The sequence below is a fragment of the Falco punctatus genome (genome assembly GCF_963210335.1).
Source record: "Falco punctatus genome assembly, chromosome: 6".
Lineage (NCBI taxonomy): Eukaryota > Metazoa > Chordata > Aves > Falconiformes > Falconidae > Falco > Falco punctatus.
The window spans coordinates 75,102,727-75,124,895 of NC_137585.1; the positions used below are offsets into that span (position 1 = coordinate 75,102,727).

General features: G+C 37.9%; 1 protein-coding gene across 6 annotated transcripts in view; it reads left to right on the forward strand.

Annotated features, from left to right (window-relative positions):
* MAGI2 (membrane associated guanylate kinase, WW and PDZ domain containing 2) overlaps positions 1–22,169 on the forward strand; it is a 761,916-nt gene that overhangs the window by 665,099 nt on the left and 74,648 nt on the right. For 4 of the 6 annotated variants that reach the window (XM_080391910.1, XM_080391911.1, XM_080391912.1 and 1 more), the window contains exons 12-13: positions 2,013–2,202; positions 18,365–18,456. In XM_080391910.1, coding sequence (XP_080248036.1) covers positions 2,013–2,202; positions 18,365–18,456 — 282 coding nt within the window. Of the gene's footprint in view, positions 1–2,012; positions 2,203–12,824; positions 12,867–18,364; positions 18,457–22,169 lie in introns of all 6 variants that reach the window. The other 2 variants (XM_080391914.1, XM_080391915.1) reach the window with 1 other exon arrangement.

Genomic DNA, 22,169 nt, shown 5'->3' on the forward strand with positions numbered 1-22,169 from the left:
ATACACTTCATATATATCTGAAGTTATTCCTTTAGAGCTAAAAGAGCTATCAGATGAATTATTGTGACTTTCATGTGACTTGCCACGTAGGCTAATTTGCCCAAAACAGAGGATAAATTTATCTTGGTATAAAGGGTACCTGAAGCTACCCTACATAGTTTCCAGTACCTAAGCTATTTTGAGAACAACCCAGGTATCTCCTCCATATGTCACTGTATTGCAGATCTACCTACCTATAGTGCCTTCTTATGTCACATCCTCTTTGCCATCTTTTTTATCTGACCCAAAATATATGTCTCTTTTTTGAACATTGGTGAATGTCCAATACAGCATTTCACATCCTCATCATCGGCATTTCACAGCATTAATACTTTCCTTTCTCGACTTAAATATGATACCCGATGCATACTAGTGCATGAGAGCAAACCTGTGCCTGACCTAGATCTTTCTTTTCTTCATTGATTCTAATGAACCAGCCCTACTTGCTGCTGAAACTCTGACAGAAGCGCAGCTTGAATTATAACCACTTATACAAAGAATGAGGTCCTCAACAACTTAAAATGGTCAATATCCATATTCTGTTTATTTGGAAGTATGAAGCTAAGGATGTCAGATCACCTGGGATGTGCAGAGTGAGAGTTACTTAGCGTGTTCACCAGGAGGACTCTAAAATACCTGTAGTCCACATACTGAGTGTGGAAAAAGCCTGATGTTGTTAATTATCAGAACAGAGCGCAAAGCCTGCCTGCTGAGCCAAACACCTTCTGAAACCAAGGAAGTAAAGGCAAATTATAATCACAGAATTTGTAGAGCAAGCCTGAAATCATCTTTGATAAGGCACTGCTGGTACACCACTGGAAGTCAGTGGCATTTAATTACAATGCAGTTTGTTTCCAAGAGTCATTTTTTGTGTAATTAACTGATTGTTGGGTTATGTGTGAGAACGCACTGTTCTGGAGCCTTTACCACCCTTTGCTTCAGGGGTCACAGGAAAAGCCAAAGATTTGTTTCCTGGGATAAACATTTGGGTTTTGTTTAACTTCGCTTCTTCAAGTAGATCTGCTAATGCAACTTAATTAGTAGCCAACTCCTTCAAAAAATAAAATGCCGATTTCCAAGTCTTCTTTTGCACGGTCTATCATATTATCAACTTTCTGGCTTGATGTGAGAGCAAAGGCAGCCTTGGAGAAAACGTGGATTGAGCTGGCTTTCATGCATAGTAAATACACTGCTCTGTGCTTCTTCCCTGTAAGTGATCTGGAAGAGCTGAAAAGCTTATCCTGTGCTTGGGAGTTTGGTTGGATGATGCCAATGTATTTTTTTATGTAAGAAAGAAACAGTAAGGAATGAAAAAGAGTCTGTCAGACTAATGCCCACTTTTCTTTCACCATTTTCTGTATTTTATCATTGAACATTTGACTATCACCAGATACTCAAATACCTGCTGTAATAATTTTCCCTTTGTTTTCTGAGGGTTTTTTTCTTCAATTGAAGCTGTAAATTCTGCTTACAGTTCTATTAATCTGCTTCTCCCTGGGAAACTAGCTATTTTCATGCATTCTCAAAAGATACAGCATTAAGATCACTGAATTGCTACCCAGTCTGGCCGCTTCTTTGTTAAGTGCTACGTTTGATTATGTATTTTGATGAATCTGATAATTGTATCTTCATGGACCCACAGATTCCACCTTTAGCAGAATAACTTCCAATAGCTCAGCACATTCTGTGCAAGGCACTCAGCATGCTTCAGAGGTAACACTGGTCCCTAATCCATGTGGGATCGTATTAGGTGAGAAAGATCACATCTTCCCATAAGCAACAAATTAACAAGTAAATTCAAGCAAGTCATTTTATAAACAGCACAACACACACCTTTCATCTCAAAAGGCAGCAAAAGGGGTTGCTAAATTTGCAAAACAGATCTTCAGCTGAAATCACTTTCTTTGGTCTCATTGTGAAAGTCACAGTTTTTGGAAATTGTCATCTTTATTCTCTGTATGTTTTTATTCCAGATGATGGAACGATGGGAGAATCAAGGCAGCCCTCAAACAAGCCTGTCTGCTCCAGCTATGCCACAGAATATTCCCTATCCACCCACTCTCCACAGGAGTTCATTTCCTGATTCAACAGAGGCCTTTGATCCACGAAAACCTGACCCATACGAGCTGTATGAGAAATCAAGAGCTATTTATGAAAGTAGGCGTAAGTGAAAGTCCTGTTCACCCTGATGACCAGTTAATATTTTAAGCTTTTACCTATGAATGTGTCATTGCTGACATATTTTTCCATAATTATCTTCTGTAATTTAAAGAAAGTAACTGTAATCCCAGTTAATAGAGGGCATTATAAATTATTCAAAAATCCTACACTTAAATGTTCTCCTAGGTTTTCCATAGATTCTGAAATTTGACTTTCATGGATTTTTTCCTATTTTTGTTCTCCTCATTTTGACCATTAAATCCTTAGTGTAGAACAGTATATGTGCCACTGCATTTTCCTGTGCTATTTTGCTTCATAGTTAACTAATAGGAGGATGTGAATTTCTCAAGAAAAAATAATTTCACTTACTTTCACTTTAAAGTGAAATTTATTAAGGAAATTTAAAATTTATTTGTTTTTACAAAAATGACAAGTTTTCACATTGTCCTTGGTAGTTAGAAAGAAATCTGTCGCATTAAGTGCTGTTTGAAGAGCTGTACAAGACAGTACTGAGACATCTGGATTCCCATCTTGATTTTGTTTCTTGTGTTTTGGGGGGATATACTACATGTTTTTCACAAGGGTATAAGGGTCAAACTTATTTACTCCTTATCATAAAGAACATTTTAGCCAAAAATGTTATTGTAAATTGTCCAGAGCTCTTGCATTTGCTAAGATCAAATATTCAAAACAGTTTATTTTTTTACTGAAAGCTTTTTCATAGCAGTTATTATTTGCACATGCCGCCTTTCAATTCATTACTTTAGACTATAGATCAAGTTTCTTCATAAATTACACATAAAATATTGCACTGCTTCAGATCCAGACTAGCCCGTTAAGATTAGTTGGGCCCAGAGACATAGAGATAAACCTAAACTATCACAATCCATGATCGGGAATGTATAAATTTCACCAGCATGCAAAGGGATAGTCTAAAGGAAACACATTATTGTCCCAAACACTGTCTGGGTTGGTGCTGCTCTTACGTGCTTTGGCCCTTACAATTTAGTTACAGCATCAGCATCTCCTGGGTGGCTTTGCTATTTTCAGTCCCCAGCAGCACGGATATGCTGGAGGAACACCAGGGTTTGTTTTACATCTGCTCTTAAGTTAACTGAAATCTTGTCTCTAAACTGCATCTCAGATTCCTCAATTCTTTGCCACTGTGACCAGTGCCACTGTCTTCTGCCACCCTGGTCCATTTAGTGGAACACCTTTCAGTAGAGATTGTCACCATAAAACTCACTTTCAATAGTTCCAGATGTTTTTGGGAGGTTTTTGTTGGTTTTGTTGTTTCTTGGTTGTTTTTTTTTTTTTAATTATTATTTATTTAATAGGTGCCTGAAATTCAGATCCCAAGTTTAAATCTAAGTACATAAATAAATTGCTGGCATTTTTAACAGTACCAAGTATTTTATTCATCCTAAATACAGACTTAAGAACATAGTTTAGACCCCCTATAAAAAGTATTGGATCTTTAATTATAAACTCTTGGGCCTAGGAACTAAGCTTTCCAATGTATTTACAAACACCATGTAGCCCATGCTGGCTGGTATTTTAATATAATAAATATTATTTACTAATGTAGCATCTTACTCCGTTCCAGTTGTTATTCTTGATTGGACAGGGTACTCAAGACAATGTGCAAACAGAGTCTATAATTTTTGAAATTTTAGAACTCTTGAAATATGGATCAGGATACAGTGTGGAGTAGGGCAAAAAGGTTTGAGAAAAGTAGGACTAGTTTTGAGCAAAGCTTGGAAATAATTTTCGGACAACTTCCCTCTATCTCTTTCTCTTTCCCTTGTGCTATAAGAGCTAGAGTGAGAAATAAATAGAAAGTTTTGCCAGAGCTGAAATGTTGTTCCCCAAAGTGCTGGGATTTGAGACTATAAAGGGAAATTAAAGGAAACAATTCCATTGTTAACAAAGAGTTTATCTAGTTCAGCACCTCTACTGAAAACACTCTTGACTTCATGTACTGCTTTAAGGAAAGGGAAACTCTTTGCAAATAATTGCTTCCCATATGAGTAGTTTCTATAGGTGAAGTACTTTAGAAAAAATCTGCACTTTCCATTCAGCTGTCAGAACCATCCTCTGTGCCTAAAGCCATCAAGCCAAGAGGGGGGTAAGTGCAGGCTTCCTGCATTGAAACAAATATCTTTGTAAGGCAATTAAGAAAAAGTTACATATGTCATATGCATATATGGGATACACATTTATATGGCATCTTCTTTCATCTTGATCCCCAGTATGAAGAGTTCTATATTTACAGAATTGCTCTAAATAATAATGAAAGCAAATAGGCTCAATACATGTTTGCCCTTCATAAAACTGTGGGAATATAAATCTGTTGTCAACTACCAAGATTGGCTTGCACCCCAAAAGATGATAGATTAACACCAAAAGAGATATTACTCCATTCAATAAAAGAACAAAGTGATTCATTGTTATTCATGGATGCCTTCTAGGAGTTTTCTGCATACTTTCTTGACCAACACAGACTCCAGTCTTTTACTGATATAATCTACTGTGTTCAAGAGCATATGCTACACCAGGGGAAGAGCTGATAATTAGTAGGTTAGAGTTACGCTAAAGCCTGTGTTTAAATGGTTTCACTGTATTTGAGTTCTGTCCAAAAGGCAACTGGAAATTTTATACAAGCCTTTTTCAGCCAGCTACCTGGACAAAATAAGAATTAAAAATCATGAAGCTGCTTGTACCAAAACAAGAAAGTGAGGTATGAAAAGCAAGACTGCAGTAACCACCCATCCCAGTTTTCCAGCAGTGTCCTGATCTTCCAGCTAATCCTGAAAGCTTTAATTTCTCCTCCTCTGATGCTGGTATCCTTTGAATATATCCTCTGAGCCTTGATTCCACAGTTCCCAAACCGTCTTTCTTCTGCATTCATGCATATTCCTTGGTCATAAATAACTTCCTCCAAACATATCTGTTCTCCCTGACATTTTTGTTTCATGAATGCCATAAGCACACATTTTAGCAAATTCAATTTGTCAACTCTTTGATTGCTTTTATTCTCTACTTCATGCTAGTTTCCTGAAGGGAGAAGGAACAGGCAGGAAATCCATTACTGGGTCAGGAAATTGTCATCTGAGTATATAGAAACGAGAGTTTCAAGGTACACAGTTTCCTACCATATGGCTGTGTCACGCTGGTTATCTTTGGTAAAGACATACCCTTAAAGTGCACAGGAAAAGTTCAGCTACTTTGGGTTTCGTTAAGTTCTTCCTATCTCAAAGCAAGTTTGTCTTATCTCCTGGGAAGACCACAAAAGAAGGAGACTCGTCTTCTAAAAATAGTGCAAAGCAGCGAACAATCATGACCTGGAAAACTCAGAAAAGAAAGAGATAGTGCTAGATTTCTGTTTCTTTCTCAGTGAGACTCTGTTACTAAACAGTTCATTTTTGTGCCGCTATAGCTCTGAATTTCTACAGATCCTTTTATCAGAGGATCTTACCACAGTCAGCACTCACCAGGACCTCATCAAAGCCTCCTGCTTCCCTACCAGGAAGCTGAGCAAGTTATGCATCACAGCGTAGTTCTGTGAGGAGCACAAGTGACATGACTCGAAGCAAAGCAAAAACTACACCCAAGGAGCCTGATTCACAAGCTTCTGCTCCAGCTGCTAGGTATGCTCATCCCTACTTAATGATAGCAAGAAAGGGGCTTCAGGAAGGAAGTCTCCATGAAAAAGCATGATTTTCATTATACAGGAATGTTTTCCCACCTTAGGAACATGAAGGACCTGCATGAGCTGTGTGATAGGGGGATCTCAGTTTTTAACGATCACGTACAAATTACAAAGGACAGCTGCTTCCACACTGGGAACAATTTCATAGAGGCAGTTATACCAATACGGCTTGGAGGCAAATCAAATGATGCATGAGTACGAAAGCAGAGTACAACTCGATTTTGTAAGGCATAGCTCCTTGGAAAGTCACCTGTCATGAGTTAGCTGTTACCTGTCAGCTCTTACCTGTTAGCTGCCGCTGCCTCTGCTGTCACCTATCAACTGAGCTCAACAGCTCAGAGTAGCCAAAAAGGAGCAGCAAGTGTTTCCAAAGACTGATGGAGATCACCACATCATCCAAAAAGCTGCCTAAAAGCAAAAGAAGGGAGACTGTTTTCTTCTTTCTTTTTCTTTCCTTTCTGAAGCTACATCTCTCTGCCTATTTTTCTCCTCCCCTACACACACACACACCCCCACACACCCACACACCCGCACACCCACACACACCCACCTCCTATTTCTTCTCCCTAGTGAAGAGAACCTGCCTAGCTTTCTGCTGTTAGCAGAACTCAGAAATGGAGAAGAGCTGCTCAAATAACTGGATACTTTTCCATTTTTCCATCCAACTATTAATTTCAGCCATGTCCTTTAACTCCTTTCTCCTTATGAAAAATCTTGGAGTGTAAGTGACAGCATGACTCTGCTGATAACCTTGGAAGTTATGTACAGAAGCTAGGAAATGGAACATCAGATCAAGAATTTCCTATTAATGAAGAAAATTATAATACTTGATATGCACCAGTCATTACAGCTGTAACCAGAGCTCCGCAGTTGTCAGTGGGAGAACTCATTCTCCTGAATTTAACATTTTTGCCTTTATGAATTCTCTAACATTTTATATTGAACTCTGTTTATTGTAAATAGTTTATCACAAACTTTATCCAGAGGCCTACGTAAGGCAGACATTAGTCAAGCAGAACACAAAAAGCTGTTGGGAATCAAAATGCTATAATATTTCTCTAGTTATAAAACGTATAATAGAAGTTTGGTTTTATATTGCTCTAAAGAAAGCAGTAAAATAAAACATTTTTTTTTTTACAGCAATTAGGGTTACATTTGTCCTTCACTTAGTGTGGTAGTCCAAGGCTGGTGATGTGACACAGAAATGCCAGTAGGAAGAATGAGATAAGCTCGTGATAAGCTCTCATTAAAACTGAAAACTGAACAATTACAGTTCCACCTTTTATTGGAAGGACAAAGGTTCCTTCCTTCAAAATGTCCTATGTTATTTTCTCCTTGACCACAGTATCATGATTTTCCCAAGTTCCTTTCAAATCCATCAGCTGTCTTTTGCACTGTAATTTTTTTTTTGGCTGCCAGAGAATTACACAAATTGGAAAAGAACCAAAAAGTAAAGTCCACCAACAGCTGTGAAATATGTAAATAGCAAATGTATTAGCATAATGCATTATTAGCCTTCATAAAATAAGGATGTTTCCTTATGCAGACTTATGAATGCCTTTCTCTAAGGGTCACAGACAAGCATTTAAATACATATGCAGAGGCTACATTTCCTCTGGAATGTCACCACAGGAATTCAGCACAGATATGTGTTAAGTATCAGCAACAGGAAAGATTTGTCGGACAGCATTATACGAACTCATAATGTGTAACTTTGAAACTGTCGTTCTTGCAGAAAAACACTAAGGCCATCCGGATTTCCTAAATTCAATACTCATGGAACATTAAAAAAAAATATTAGGTGTACAGAATTGAATTATTATCACCTGCGGGGGTCTACGGCACAGTCTACAGCTAAGCAGAATTTTCTTGTCAGTGCTTGTTGGCTGAAGACCTACATAGTTGCAGTCTTAAAAACTGAAGGATTTTTTTCATATAATTGTTATTGCAATTTTTTCAGGCAGCATTTTCCTGACAAAAATTTACCCTGTAACAATTTTTCCCATTTTTGCTCATCTCTAGTCTAAGAAAATTCACATTTTTGTTATGGTAGTTTAAAAAGATAGATACATATGTGAGCATATGCATATATAAGCAGCACTATGATAGCATGAAATACGTAGTATTCTGAAGTATTATATAAATATAAAGGGGGGGTGGTAGGGGCAAAGGGTTTGGTACTATAAATACAGAAAATTATGTTCTAGTTTCAAGTCTTCCTTGAACTCAGTTTGGCATATCTTTCAGTATTTCTGTTGACCAGTTACTGCCCCTTATATCAGTAAGACTGCCTTCAATTAGTAAATAAAAGAGTATTGGGAAATTACTAATTATGTATTATCATCGAACTATTCTTTGAGCTAGAGTATGAGCAACTAAGTTATAGGACGGTAATTTCTCGAAGTAATTTCCAAAGATTGCAGGTTGTTGCTTTCCTTGCGTCTACTGCTACCCCAAGCAACAGCATAGAGAAGGTTTAAGAACTTATATTACTAAATGAATGTAACCCTTTTTTTTAATAAGAGACAATACATAACAAAAGAAGAGGAAATTTAGCAGTCCAAAGTCAAATAATTTTGTATTGTTCATTGCTGCAGAAAGAGTTACTCACCATGACAAAATGGATTTGTTGGTTATAAGAACTGACAGTGAAACCAAAAGCATTTTCAAATGGAATTATGAGAATATCGTCATCACAGTACTATGGATGTAAAGTGATTTTGATTGCTGGATTGCAAAGTAGGTCCCAAATGACCTATGCTAATATAAAGTGTCAGTTTTACAACTGATGGTGATATTAAAGATGCAGTGTTCCTTCCCCTTGAATGATTTACACTTTACTAAAAGGTATACAAATAGATTTTCATCTGCAAAGTGGTAGAGGTACTTAAGAAGTCAAAGTAATAATTTAAGAAAACTGACTTGTAAGCATTGGGAAATTGGTCACAAGTGCATGAGACTGATGGCAACTGCATTGCCTATGTGCTGTTTCAAACTCCTGCTTGCCCAGCTTTGGAAGGGACATTGCAGCATGATCTTTGCCCATTTGAAAAAATCCAATCTACCTAAAGCACGGCTAGGATTGAGATGCTGAAATATGTTTCCCAGTTTTGTTCCATGTATTTAGCATTCCACAAAGTACGATCTAGAAAATGATGTGGTATGGACAATAAATATTATCTTTCCTATCTTTCATTAGCATAGTTGTTCCTCTAGAAAATACCAGTGGCTCCACCGGTGCAAATGAGAATAATGTTGTGTCATGTTGTAGGTGAACTGTGCTCCTAGGGCTGTATCTTGACAGCAAGGAAGTCTGGTGCTTTCAGCATTGGTTTCAGTTAAGTCAGGATTGTGTCCCAGATCTTTATTTATCTGTTTTCGCAAGTATTTTGCAGCTTTCAGTTTCAAAACACTCAAATCAATGTCATTTATTTTAGATTAAACATGAAGCTGGATGTGCAAGCTTCTTACTATTCTATCTTCTAACAGCAAAATTAACTTTGGCTTTCTGTTCATCTGATATTGAAGGAATTTTGATGTATGGCAAGACTCTTCAAAAGGCACAGCCGCATTCTCATTCTGCAGAGCCCATGGAGTAATCCCCGTTGTGGAGATTTATTTCCATTACAGTTACATACAAGTAGTAGTTCAGAAGAAGGATTCGTAGTTTTACCTTCCCGATTCTTGTTTCTAGGACAGGCTAACAGAACTAAAAAAATTAATGCAGCAAATTTGCCAAGTATTTGATTATTCATTCAAGTTCTACTTTGTAATTATTTCATTCCTATTTTGTGTAGAAGACTACAACTGCTCATGGCAATGCAGCTGCAGAAGTTCAACCAAAAAGACTTCATGTGGAGAACAGAAACCTTATGTCAACTTTTCAAAACTTTCTGCACTTTGAATGCCTGTTCATGGTGGCAGTGTTGCGTAGTCTGGTCTCTTTGTCCTGGTCTCTCCAAACATGCCTTCTGCTGCCTCATTTCCTAAGAGGTGGACGCAGGACGTTTTATGTAAAAAAAAGTTTAGAAAATGTCAAAATTAATTTAATAGTAAGCAAATGGAAAGTTTTAAATTGCCTTGTGCAATTTGAATACAGGTTAGTAAAAATGAATCAACAATTTGATAAAACAAATCTTGCTAGAGTCTCTCGGTTGTTTCTTTTTCATTAATTATCAGTTCGATCAGTTTGTTCTTAGCAGATACAAGGCACCAGGATGTGCACGAATGACATGCATTCTGGCTTGGCTGAGGACCAGTCCCAGCATTCCTTCATCTTCACTTGGAAGCTGGTGTTCCGTAGGGTCTTTGAGCCCAGAACTACGTGAGCTTTGAAAAAAACTACTGATATCATTGCATTTGACGTAGGGAGACATTGCTAATAAAGTCCGTTCTTATACATTAAATGTTCTTCACAGATCTTTCCTCTTTTGAAGTTTTCTACTAGTTGCTAACAGTTTGCCTGTCACATGAGCACCCATATTTAGAAGTTATATTCTATTTTCCAATGTGCCAGTGACATAATTAAAAATACCCTGTACTGCACACAGACCCAGAATGCTGACAGTGTTCTTCCTAAAATGAATATTGCTTGTTCTAGTTATCAAAAATGCAAGTCTGCACTTGGGTTTATCTTCCTGGTGATCATCCGTTTAAGAACTTTAAGGTGTGACTCAAGACCTTCAGCACAGCACAGTTCCAAGTTTCATGCATGTGAATTCCTAAACTACAAAGAAAACAAATGCTAGATGCGGAATGGTTGATTACAAGATGATAATTAACACCATGAGACTCTATGTGAAGTTCTGTGAGGCAAAGAAAAGAAACCCATTCAGGAACAAAAGTCTGATCAGACTTAATGAGATTAGCTTTGAAGGAAACTACTTCGTTGACAGACACTTTTGCTTGACCCCAAGCAATAGTTTACAAAAAAGATACTGCTAACTGACTTAAAATATATGGCTATCTTAACATTGCAAGTTGCTCCCTAATTTGTCACAGATTGAGCATGGTTGTGTTTCTTTCATTTTGCTGCTTGAGGCCAGTTCTGGGGAATATCAGGGTGACTGCAAACAGAAATGGAAACACAGAATGAACCAATCTTACAGCAGCTCCAAAGAGTAATTCTGGCTGGATGACCAAGAGAAAAGCCTTGTGTCCTTTTAAACCTAAAATCTTATTGAGACCATGAAGATGAAATTGCTTTCTGTACATTAAAATCATTCTGTCTCTTTTAAGAATTCCATTAAAATCTTGAAAGGATGGGAGCAAAAAAATAATTTCTCCAAGTTTGCAGTGCAGCAGCATCAGTTTCAAAGGTTTTGTTTTTCAGGAGTTGTGCCGGCAGAATAATTTACATTTAGATAGCACCTCTTATCTTGAAGGATCCCAAATCACCGTACAAAATCTGAAGTTGTATTACCTCCTTTAACCACCAAAGATGTGCAGCCACCTGTAAATAAAACGCCATAGCCCACATGACACAACGCTTAGCACAGCCGGTGAGCACAAATAGAAGAACACCAAATCCAAAGGGCTGGTCCCATCCAGTGGAATCTCTAGAATGTATTTTAGGTAAGCAGGGTAGCAGTCACCTGAATTTGAGCAGGTCATGACTGTTCCATAAATACTCTTACAAAAAAAAAATAATTCATAAGTCACTCAGTGGCCTCCATCTCCATTTTTGGGAAAACATCTTTGCCCTAGAGTATTAGTTCAGTATTGACTCAAGTGAACTGCTAATTACTCAGCTGCTACCATTACAGTCCATGCTGCCTCTAGGAAGCAGTCCACCAGAAGGCAGGTAGCTTTAGTCCAAACTCTTCCAAAGTGGTAAGGAGCTGCTCATAGAGGAAATAGTCTTCTCACTTCTCTCACCACATCCACGTATTTTCAGATGGGTTAGCCAAAATTACTGGCCTCCAGTGCATTCTCTGCCTTCTTTCTGCCTGAAACTACCTACTTACAGTATTAAATCCACTTCTGTCTTCCTTCTGGCTCAGGAAGATAATACATATTCATATGTTGCATCACTGCCCTACAGATGCTGTTGTGACAGACCTTACCCCATTTATACCACGACATATGCTTGGTACGATATTCTAATTTAGAGTCTCATGAATGTGTTGTTGCTTTATTTACCTTTTTGTGTTGGTAGGCCATTAGAAATCACCTCTGGTTTAGGATGTTTTGCAATTCACTCTGGATGCTGCAGAGATAATAAAACATAAATTCTCAGTCAGAACATTTCAAAATCAGTAAAGGAAGTGTGACAGTGAATTCAGCTATGGGCTTGTTCCAGTTCCCTCTAATGCTGGCAAAGTAGCTGTATATGAAAAAAAATCAAGTTATTTGCTGCATTTCACCTAGTGAAATGCAAATAATTTGAAACTACCTGCATGAAAAGTACATTAAATCAGTTTGCCTTCAATTGCTTTCATGTACAACCAGTTGCTGTTATTGGCAATATACATCCATCTAGCAAAAACTTGCTCTTCTTATGATAAAAGACATTTTACAATTGGGTTGAATTAAAGCAGTGGTCAAGTCATCTAAACACAGCCATTAAACTTTCCTTTTTATTGCTGTATTGAATAAGCACAAATACTGTCACTAACTTTCACAATTTTAAACAATTTTATCTTCATCATAACCTATGTGATGTTAAAGGAACATTATCATCTTACCATCTGTTTCACTTGGCATAGAAATGGACAGGGAGGTCTACGTCTAGCAGGAATATGTACATGTATTACCTAAGAGGTCAGGAAGCAGGGGAGGATCAAAAAACAAACTGCAGTAAAAAGTAGAAATTGCACTTGAGTAATTCAAAACACATCAGAGAAGTTGATGCTGCATCTTTGAGTAACTTGAGAAATGTATTTCATCTTTAATTCCCCATTTTCCTATTCAGAACAAGTGCTGCCCAGGACTGGTTTTCGAGCGGATTCCTCTGGCAAGTATTCTTCAGCATTCATTATTCTGTAAACTAGTTGTCATTCATTTTATGTTTTAGTTATTCTTCTTTTGTTAATCATTTCTCTAGATAATGGCCAGTCACGACTGCCCAGTCACCATATTTTTTTTTTTTGTATGAGCTTTTGTGGGGCTGTAGACTGCTAACTCTAAAACTTTTTATAGTAGATTTGCATTTTGAGCTAGGACAAGTATTTCTTTTTCCTCAGCTAGTCTTTGTGTATGTTTTACAATGTTTTATGTGTACTTTCATACATCAGTGCTCACTCTTTAACTTTAGAATGTATCCCTGTAGCTCACGGCCAAATTTAAGCTTAAGCAATATTTTGCATAGAACTGAAATCAATTCTGTCTTCATCTGCAAAAGACTAGAACTGATATATTATGTAGACGCATCCATTCCTTGCTCCCATACATACGTTTTGTTCCATAGAAATCTAAAAGCAAAAACTTTTGAAAAATAGAAGCTTTTCTGGGTGTTTGAAACAACATTGGTCTTGTAAAGTGGCAATGGACTTGTTTAAAACTCAGCAATATTCGGTTTCCCAATGTGATCATGTTAAGTGAACAGTTAAAACAGGCATCCCATACAAAAAAAGGCTGCTTTGACAATCCTATTAAATTATTTTCTAATCCTACACAGGTTGGACAGACATCGTAAATTAAATATGATATTGGACTAGTTTTGCATACCCCAGTAGGGTTTATACATTGAATAATTCTGTTAGCACACCAATTCTTTTTTTTTTTTTTTTTGCTTTGCTGATTTTTATACTGCAGTCTTTATTTATCAGCTTTTCCTCTCTATAAATATCAAGAAGAAATATGTATGTGTTTTAAAAAGCTACTCATGTTGGAGATCAGCAGACCCATGACTGTTTTCAAGTTTTTCACCTATTTCAAGAGCATCTGAAACTCAGATAAAAAGTTATTGTAGATTTGTGTCAATCACCATTCATAATTCATAGTAATGATTTATATGGAACAAAAATCTTCACAATCTTCAGCAAAGGAATCCAAATTATATTTTATATTTAGCAGGAAAGTTGAATACACCCAGAAAGACTGTAAAATTATTACAACAAAGCTCTTTGTCCTTGTTTTAATTGCAATATGGAAGAGATTTAATTAAAAAAAAATCCATCTCAACATTTACAGCATCATCCCAAACACCAGGTTTATCACTATAAAAATTACATAGCACTTATGCAACCTGACTCATACAGAAGGTGAATTAATCATTTTCAAGGATATATTTTCTCTACATAGTCTTAAGAAACAATTGCATGTACGCCTATCAACGTGTAAATTACCTAGCAATTCAAATGAATACAGTACAGAAATGTAGCTGAGAGCTGATAATCACATCTTCACCTATGATATCTCACTATTGTTCAGTAACGATTTATTTCAGTACCTTTACATTTAAAGCAAATTCCTGGTCATCCAGGAACCAGAAAACAGAATTTCCCAATGCTCTTTACTGTCCTTGCTGTGCAGCAATGATCAGATCACAGCTTGTCCAATACCACTCTCAAATTCATGGGGGAGCAAGCTGGTTTTATAACCTAGCATGAATATTATTTTTTTCCTTTCCTAGGCCAAATGATCAGTTAAGTTTTCCTTTACACAAAAAGAAGAAACAAAATGGTATAACTCAAAAAAAAAAAAAAAAAAAAAAAGACAATGAAGTTACTAGCAAGAAAATCTAAAGTTCTTTTTCTAATATAAATTCACAGAAAGGCCAGGGACCACAGGAAACATAGTCATTCTTGCACAGGATACCCATTTTACACAATCAGAAATATTGGCTTTAAGCTGGAACTCTAAGTGAAATTGGTAGGAGATGGGACATTCAGGTGTATCAGCATTCAGGATAAGCAAACTATAAAAGACTACGCTAATTCAGTCTTGGCTTAACTCCCGTGTCTGCAGACCAATTCATTTCTTCTTACATGGCTTAAACCAAAAGGTAGTAATCTAGCTTACCAAAGGAGAAAAAAAGGCACATTTTCCATAATGAAGTTATATTAACCAACAGTTTGCAATACATTGCAAGGCACAGGAGTGTCATTTTTCTGTAAATATAAGTAATTTTCTTTGTCTGATCAACTCAAAATCTGCTCTAGCAAGAAAAGGCAAAATTTAGTTTATCTAACAATCCTTCATAAGGAAAAAAGAGTACCAGAATCCTAGAGAAGCAAGCACTGAAGAAATACCAGATGAAATGTAATCACTTATATGGGTAAGAATACTTGATCAATGTACATTCAGGGATATTGAAACTGCTGCCACAAAATAGTAGGAGCTTTCAGTAAATCTAACGAGCTTGAGCTCCTGCAGTAAAAAAACCAAAACCACATAGTTGTGAACAACTTACCAGTCTTTCAGAAACAGGAAAAAAAGGATCGCAGCAGCAGCAAAACTTTACAACGTATTTTTAGTTTAAGACTAACTGCCAATATGGAGGTAAACTGAGACCTAATGTGAAGTTTGCCAACAGCTGATTGTGTCAGGTTCACCTGGTAGCTGATTTTTTACACCAAACAAGTGATGCATGCTTAATTCTATATAGACTTCAACTAGACATTGTACAAAATGACAATTACAATTGAAGCACTTTCGCGTTAGCCTGCAGAATACAGTACTTAGCGCACAATGCAAAAAGGAATGGCTAGAAAGCAGAGAAGCAATTCTACTAAAAGAACAGCTTCTGGAATGGAAGGGTAATATCAGTGGAGAGCCTTGCATAAGCCTTCTGTGTTATTTTCATAAATGACCTCAGCACAATAACTAAGGGTGGAAGCCAGGTCCACATTCAGACGTGTAACTTCGGCTGTCTGTGGTGCAGTTGTCCCCAGAGCAATGGGGAGCTGGTCAGTGCAGCCAACGGAGGTGTATCATACCAAGCACGAAAGCTGAAACAACCAGCAACAGCAGCGGAAGAAAAGCATACTGCTCAGTTACTGGAGATAGTATGATATTACTGTGAAAAAGTAAAATCACAGGGTGCATTCAATCAGTGAAAGTTCTGAACGAGGCAGGTGACCTAGTGACAAAGGCCACAAAAAAGCTCAGGTACCAGTGCCTTCTTTGCCTGTCTTTACTGGCAAGGTCTGTGTGCCGTTTGCTTGCAGAGTCTTCTGATAACAGGGAGCTGGACTGAATGACCCGGGGATCCTTCCCAGTCCCGTGTTTTGTTTGCTTGGTGGGACAGGAAAGAACATTATTTTTGAAAAGCAGTTTTCAGTGGGCCTGGTAACAGTTGGCAGAGAATGGGCTCTGTGGGCTTCCAGCTATTTAGGAAAGAAGGATCTTCTGAGCAAGTGTGATGGCATCATCAGTTAATCCAAAGGCTTCCAAACTGTGTTAGAATTCATAGAAAAGTATGCCCATATACAGTATTTTTAGCCTAAACCTTTTCATGGTCAACCTGTCTTGCCTATTCCATTCTAAATGGGTAGTAAAACAGCCTCTTAAAAATAAAATAGTACCTCTTATTTTGGAGTCTGATGCCGAAATCAGTTTGGATGAGCTTTGTCGATGCATGTGTTAGAGGGACGTTTTCATCTCAGTGTGCCAGAGCATGTGTTCTTCACAACCTGACATTCTTACACTTCCTTAATGTATTCCCAACTGTGCATATTCATTCATGTGTGCACAAATAAAGGTGGTGCCTGGTTCAGGACAGAATGCTGGAAACAGTGCCTTTGAGGGCTAGACCTGGGCTGTAAATGATGGTCCTACTGTGTCTGTCTACAAAGCCCTCTCCCTAGTACTAAGCCCCATCCTCGTTACACTTAGGCACGGCAGATCAGGTAAAGATAAGGTATTGCTTTCATCTTCAAATTCCTTTGCCTCCCGCAGCTTTGAAACAACCTTTGCCTTAAGTTAACACACTGTACCTGTGCAAACTTCATTTGTTCTTTTATTCACTGTTGAGGCACTTATCAAATGTCTTGAAAAAAGTCAGGATAATGAGCTGTTAGGATCTGTTTGGGTTTGACTTCTAAATATACGAGAAGCAAGCTGGTAGGGAAAGGTAATACTTTTATTTTACTCATTTAAGTATTTGTGATTCAGACTCACTCATACCAACATACCTTGCTGGAATAATGTACCGTGCTGCTGTCTAGAGAGGGGGTTTATTGCACAGGCGTAGTATAGAGCCACTGCATCCTGTGTCTCTGCCCTCGCAAAACCTGACTGAAACTGAATCAGCTTTAATCCCGGACTAAAGCTGGGATCTGCCCCACTCAGCAGTTTGTGAGGTGTCCACTGTTGGCTCTGGGGAGGGAATCTCTAAGTGACAGTCACTGAAGTACTGTGTTTCAGCCATCTTTAGTCCCTCCCCTCCTGAGGAAACGAGGCATAACTGGAGACACTGTGAACAGTTTGCCAAAAGAAACCTACTCATCCCTTTTTGTCTGATGGGGTTGGCAACAAGCTGACATGGGCCAAAAGCTGTCACAGTTTATAGACCAGAGTGCGATCTGTACAAAAGATCATTCCTGTGAATCACTGCCCTGCTATAGGTGATGAGCCTAAAGCAGCTCTGAACATCAGACAAAGCGATAGTTAAAACAGGCAACTTCTTAGTCCTCTAACTGCTTGTGGTTTCATTTTATACTATTTGAAATTTTATTCAAAATTTCTTTTTTGTATTTTGATGGCATCGAGACCCAAAGCAATGGACATTTTCAAATGAAGCTAAAAATACCTTCATAAGAAACTGACTTTTAAAAAACACTATGTTCCTCAGCTGATATATTCCAGGGCAGAATATATGTTTAGAGGCAAGTTACGCAGGCATATGGAAGCACAATCTTAATGATTCACAAAGCTGTTGAGACTTTAATTGAGTAGCATTAAGGAGTTCAAGTTAATGATGTTAGCTTTCAATTTAAACCCTAAGACTCAGAGGCTTATAATGATAGCTTTCGTCAAAACTATTGAGAGTATTACCTGAAAGTGGAGTAATTAAAAGCTACATTACATAAAAAAGACATACTGCTTTCTATCTGTATGTGGGACTAAAATGGCCTGTAATGATTATTCATCTTTTGTAAGTTGGACTGATAATTTTTCTATGTGTCTCTATCTCCCATTTCAGTTCATTCTCTTTAGGTTTTAATGAACTGCAAGGAAACAAATTAAATACCAGAGGTGGATGAACATCAGTATATTAAGCAGTCAGTTGTAGGAAGAAGACGCCTTTATAACCTCTATTTTGGACTGACTTTTCCAGTACTCTTCTCCTGTGAATGTGTTCTAGCTTGGTTTAGTGTGTTCTGCTGAACATAACCATCCTCCAAGAGATACCTACATTTTCAAGTCTCCTTGTCTGTGTACAACACATTTTGTCCCATTTGTTTTCACCAGCTCTAACCAGGATGCCATTAGGTGGGAGGGAAGACGGTGAAAATTCTTGAGACAAACACAAAATGCTTTGCTCAGCAGGATTTCTCTTTAAACCAGGTCCCGATTACAAGGAGCTGGATGTTCACCTTCGGAGAATGGAGTCTGGGTTTGGCTTCAGGATCCTGGGAGGAGATGAGCCTGGGCAGCCTGTGAGTTATTTCTTCCTGACTTTCCTTTTTATAACTCTAAAATGTGTGTAAAAGTCAGATAAATATTGCTACCTAGCTGGACCCAAATGAACACCATATTAAGCCTGTAAGTAAAATGTCTTTTTTATTCATCCATAGAAAAAGACAGAACTCCCAGGTTATCTGCAACTAAAAGTTGTTGCAGTACATTAAGTGAGAATCAGAAGGAATTAAGTTAGAAACAGCGCATCACTCAGCCCTTTACTGCAGAGTGTGACCTAGCATCTCTTAATCTTGACTTTTCAAAACCGAGTTATAGCAGATTTTAAAAACCAGATTATGTAAGGCTGTATAACTGTGTTCAATGTAGGTAGACCATATCTATATCTATATCTATATATATGCATAAGGTTAAAAGATACCATTGGCAATGCAGTGTATTACCAGAAACACAGAAGGCCCCACCAGGGAACTGTAGTCCGTGTTCCAGGTTAGAAGACAACATTGTGTGATGCATCAGGCACAAAGAAGGTAGCTTTATACCATTAGGATGGAGGCATTCCTGTAATCAAGTAACAGGTAACAAAACCAGTGTAGATACATTGCAGGTGAAATAAAATATAAAATAAAATACATACACAATTTTTAAAGGAAATGTACACATTTTATAAAAAATAGTAATTGTAAATTAGTGATCTATATAAATACTATAACTTTTGAGACAACAGTCAGAACTAGTACACCTTCAGAATAACTCTAATGATGTAACTATGATTTATCAGTGAGGACTAATCCCAAGTCAATAATGATAACATTTTATAATCACAACCTTATGCATAATCTGAGTTTAAGTCCTGAGATAATGTATATCTAGTTGATAGATTTGTACATTCCATACTCAGATTTATACAGAACAGTGTAGTTGTCATTCAAGCATTAACATTAACCAATGCATGGCTCTGAGAAACAGAGTCCTCTATTTTAAAACCGTCAACATCTGTTGAAGTACTGATAAATATTAATAGTTTACTGATGCCTCCTGCAAAAACAAACAAATGCACTGTATTCTAAAAACGGTGCTTGAAGTGCTGATTGAAATGCAGAGACCCTGTTTCAGGGTGTTCTGGAATGGATTTTCAAAGCTAAATAAGATATAGCTGCACAGAAGGAGTCCAAAACAACACTGTTTCATCATCTACAGTTTCAGTGTGCCTGAAACCCCTCTGGCACCTAACTGTCTTCCATGGAGCATGCCCCAGCACATGTGAAAAGAGGCCACTGAACCATCATCTGCACATTTTCCAACTAAGCATTTTTCCTGTCCTTTCTGGATCACCCAGCCAGCATAGGTTCTCAAAGCTCACCTACTGGGTGAAGCCAAAAAGGAAATCTGTTAGGAGCTAGAGGAAATGTCCCATTTTATCATTTTAACCTGCAAAGAATTGGCACTAGTGGAAGATTTGGAAACATCCCTCTACCTGCTTCAGATAGTAGTGTCTAGTGGCATTTGTCACCTCCCAGGAAAGTGTCCCTGGCTACAAGGCTGCTCAGTATTCTGGGAAAGTCTGTCTTGGTGTCTCCTTTAGTGCTTTTTTCATTACAAATGGATAATTAAGTAGACACAGATTGAGTGTCTGATTGGCACTGTGGTTTGGAGGTTTGCAACATTCTCATGGGGCAAAGTACAACTCAAGTGCCTCATCTAAAAGATTATTATTTATAAAAAATGGAATTATTTCAACCTAAAGGACTGTGAGAAAACTGGTTTAGAATATCTGATATTCTGATGGTTAAGAATATATGCTGGAGTTGTGGGACACCTGAATTTATGTCTCTGCTTAACAATCCGGTAGAGTGGGAATTTGGAAATGCATCTTTTGCCTCCCAGCTACATGCATTATGCACTGAACTGTTATCAAAAAAGCAGCTTTTTCTAGTTTCTTTTTAGCAAAGGACTGACCTGGCTTTGCTGTCCAAAGTCAAAGAGTCATCGCTGGATACCAAGTGCAGAGATAAGCACCTTGCTATTTTTGGAGACCAGGACCAAAAATGCTACCTCCTCTGAACCACCTTCTAAGGCACTTCACTGTCCTGCTGAACAATTGTTCTCAGCCTGCACTCAGCCTCAAGGTTGCTATATCTATTTCAGGACTTGCAACTACAAAAGCATTTTTCCCCCAGACATCTCAATCTAACAGGTTTTATGTCACCCCACAAACGGCATCTCAAAGTCCTCAGGAATTAATAAGATCCTAGCTTGAGGCTGAGGAGCCTACAAGGCAAAAAGGTACCTCCTTAGAGCAGGTGTTGCTGAACTTCTCAAGTCTCAGTCCCTCTTTGTTGCCCATCTACTTGATTTAATTGGTCAAATTCATCAGCGATAAAGATGACAGATGTACTCCACTTTTTTAGTTTCCATCTGTTTTGTATTCAAAATGCAAGATTTCTTAATTCTGTTTTCTCTCCACTGCTTCCCTGCTCCCCCATGGACAGCCCACCTGCAGCTTCCCATTCCTTTCACCTCCAGAAAAGGAGAGGCAGTCTCTGCCTGTCCTCCAAACCCCTGCATTCCCTATCAAGCAAGAACTGAGGTGCTTTGAAATGTTTGTTTCAGCTCTCCTGCTGTGCAGTCAGGTAATGCACAACAAAAGGAAGCTTTCTTTGCCTTTTGTCTTTGTGGTTTCATTTCTAAAAAGGAGTATGGATTCTTCAGCATAAGGCGATGAGTTTTGCAAAGAAGTGGAATCCAACCAAAGATTTTTTGGAAGGGTAATACCATAGGGGGACTGCAGCTTAGTTCTTTTCCAGTTATATCAGCTACCTGGCACCTTAGATGGGGAAAGTGCTGCTGGACTACTCCACTTTCCATATTTGTAAGCATAAGGATGCTTTCCAAAGGAAAGACTTAAATTTATTGAGAAATCTCAAATACCAAGACTATGGGTTGTGCCAGTTCCAATCATCTCTCAAATCTCATGAGATCATACCACCACAGGTATTTATCACATCTCCCAGTAACTTGAGGAGTTAAAGAGAATCTGATGCTACTACAGTGAATTATAATATCACTGAAAGGTTGCAAATATATGTAAATTGGAACTTTACTGAAGTTGCAAATCGCTGTCCCAAAGCAGAGAAGTATTTTGGATACATTTTTGCAGCTCAAACTCAAAATCACAGGAACATATGCATAATTACACTAAGAGTTTCACCTTTTCAACATAGATTGACTGGGATTCTCCTCAAAAATGCCTGCAAGATGTATGTCTATATTCCTTTTATGACTGGTGCCAAAACCCAGACATTTCTAAGACATAACAGATGTCCATAGAGCAAAATGTCAGGATAATGCAGACCACACCTTAGGAACTCCTATTTTTAGCAGAGATTAGAGTTCAGATGATTGCCCTGGGTTTAGACATCACAGGCACTTAAAATTAGGTGAGATGAGTCACACCTTTTATGTGTATTATTTAAATTTTACTATGTGCCTGTGAAGCCACTGAGAACAGTTCCAGAGAAACTGAAACACAAGGTCAAACAATTACCAAGAAACACAAAGAAACTCAGTATTAGAACAAATTAACATGTATGAGCTAGTAGACTCAGGCTTCAACTTCAGATTGTCCTCTGTCACAGTATTCCTAATCCAAACATTTCTCATGTTTAATCTCAAACAGTAGGTGAAACCTTCCCTTTTCTCTACAACACAGTCTATATTGCCTCCATGTCAC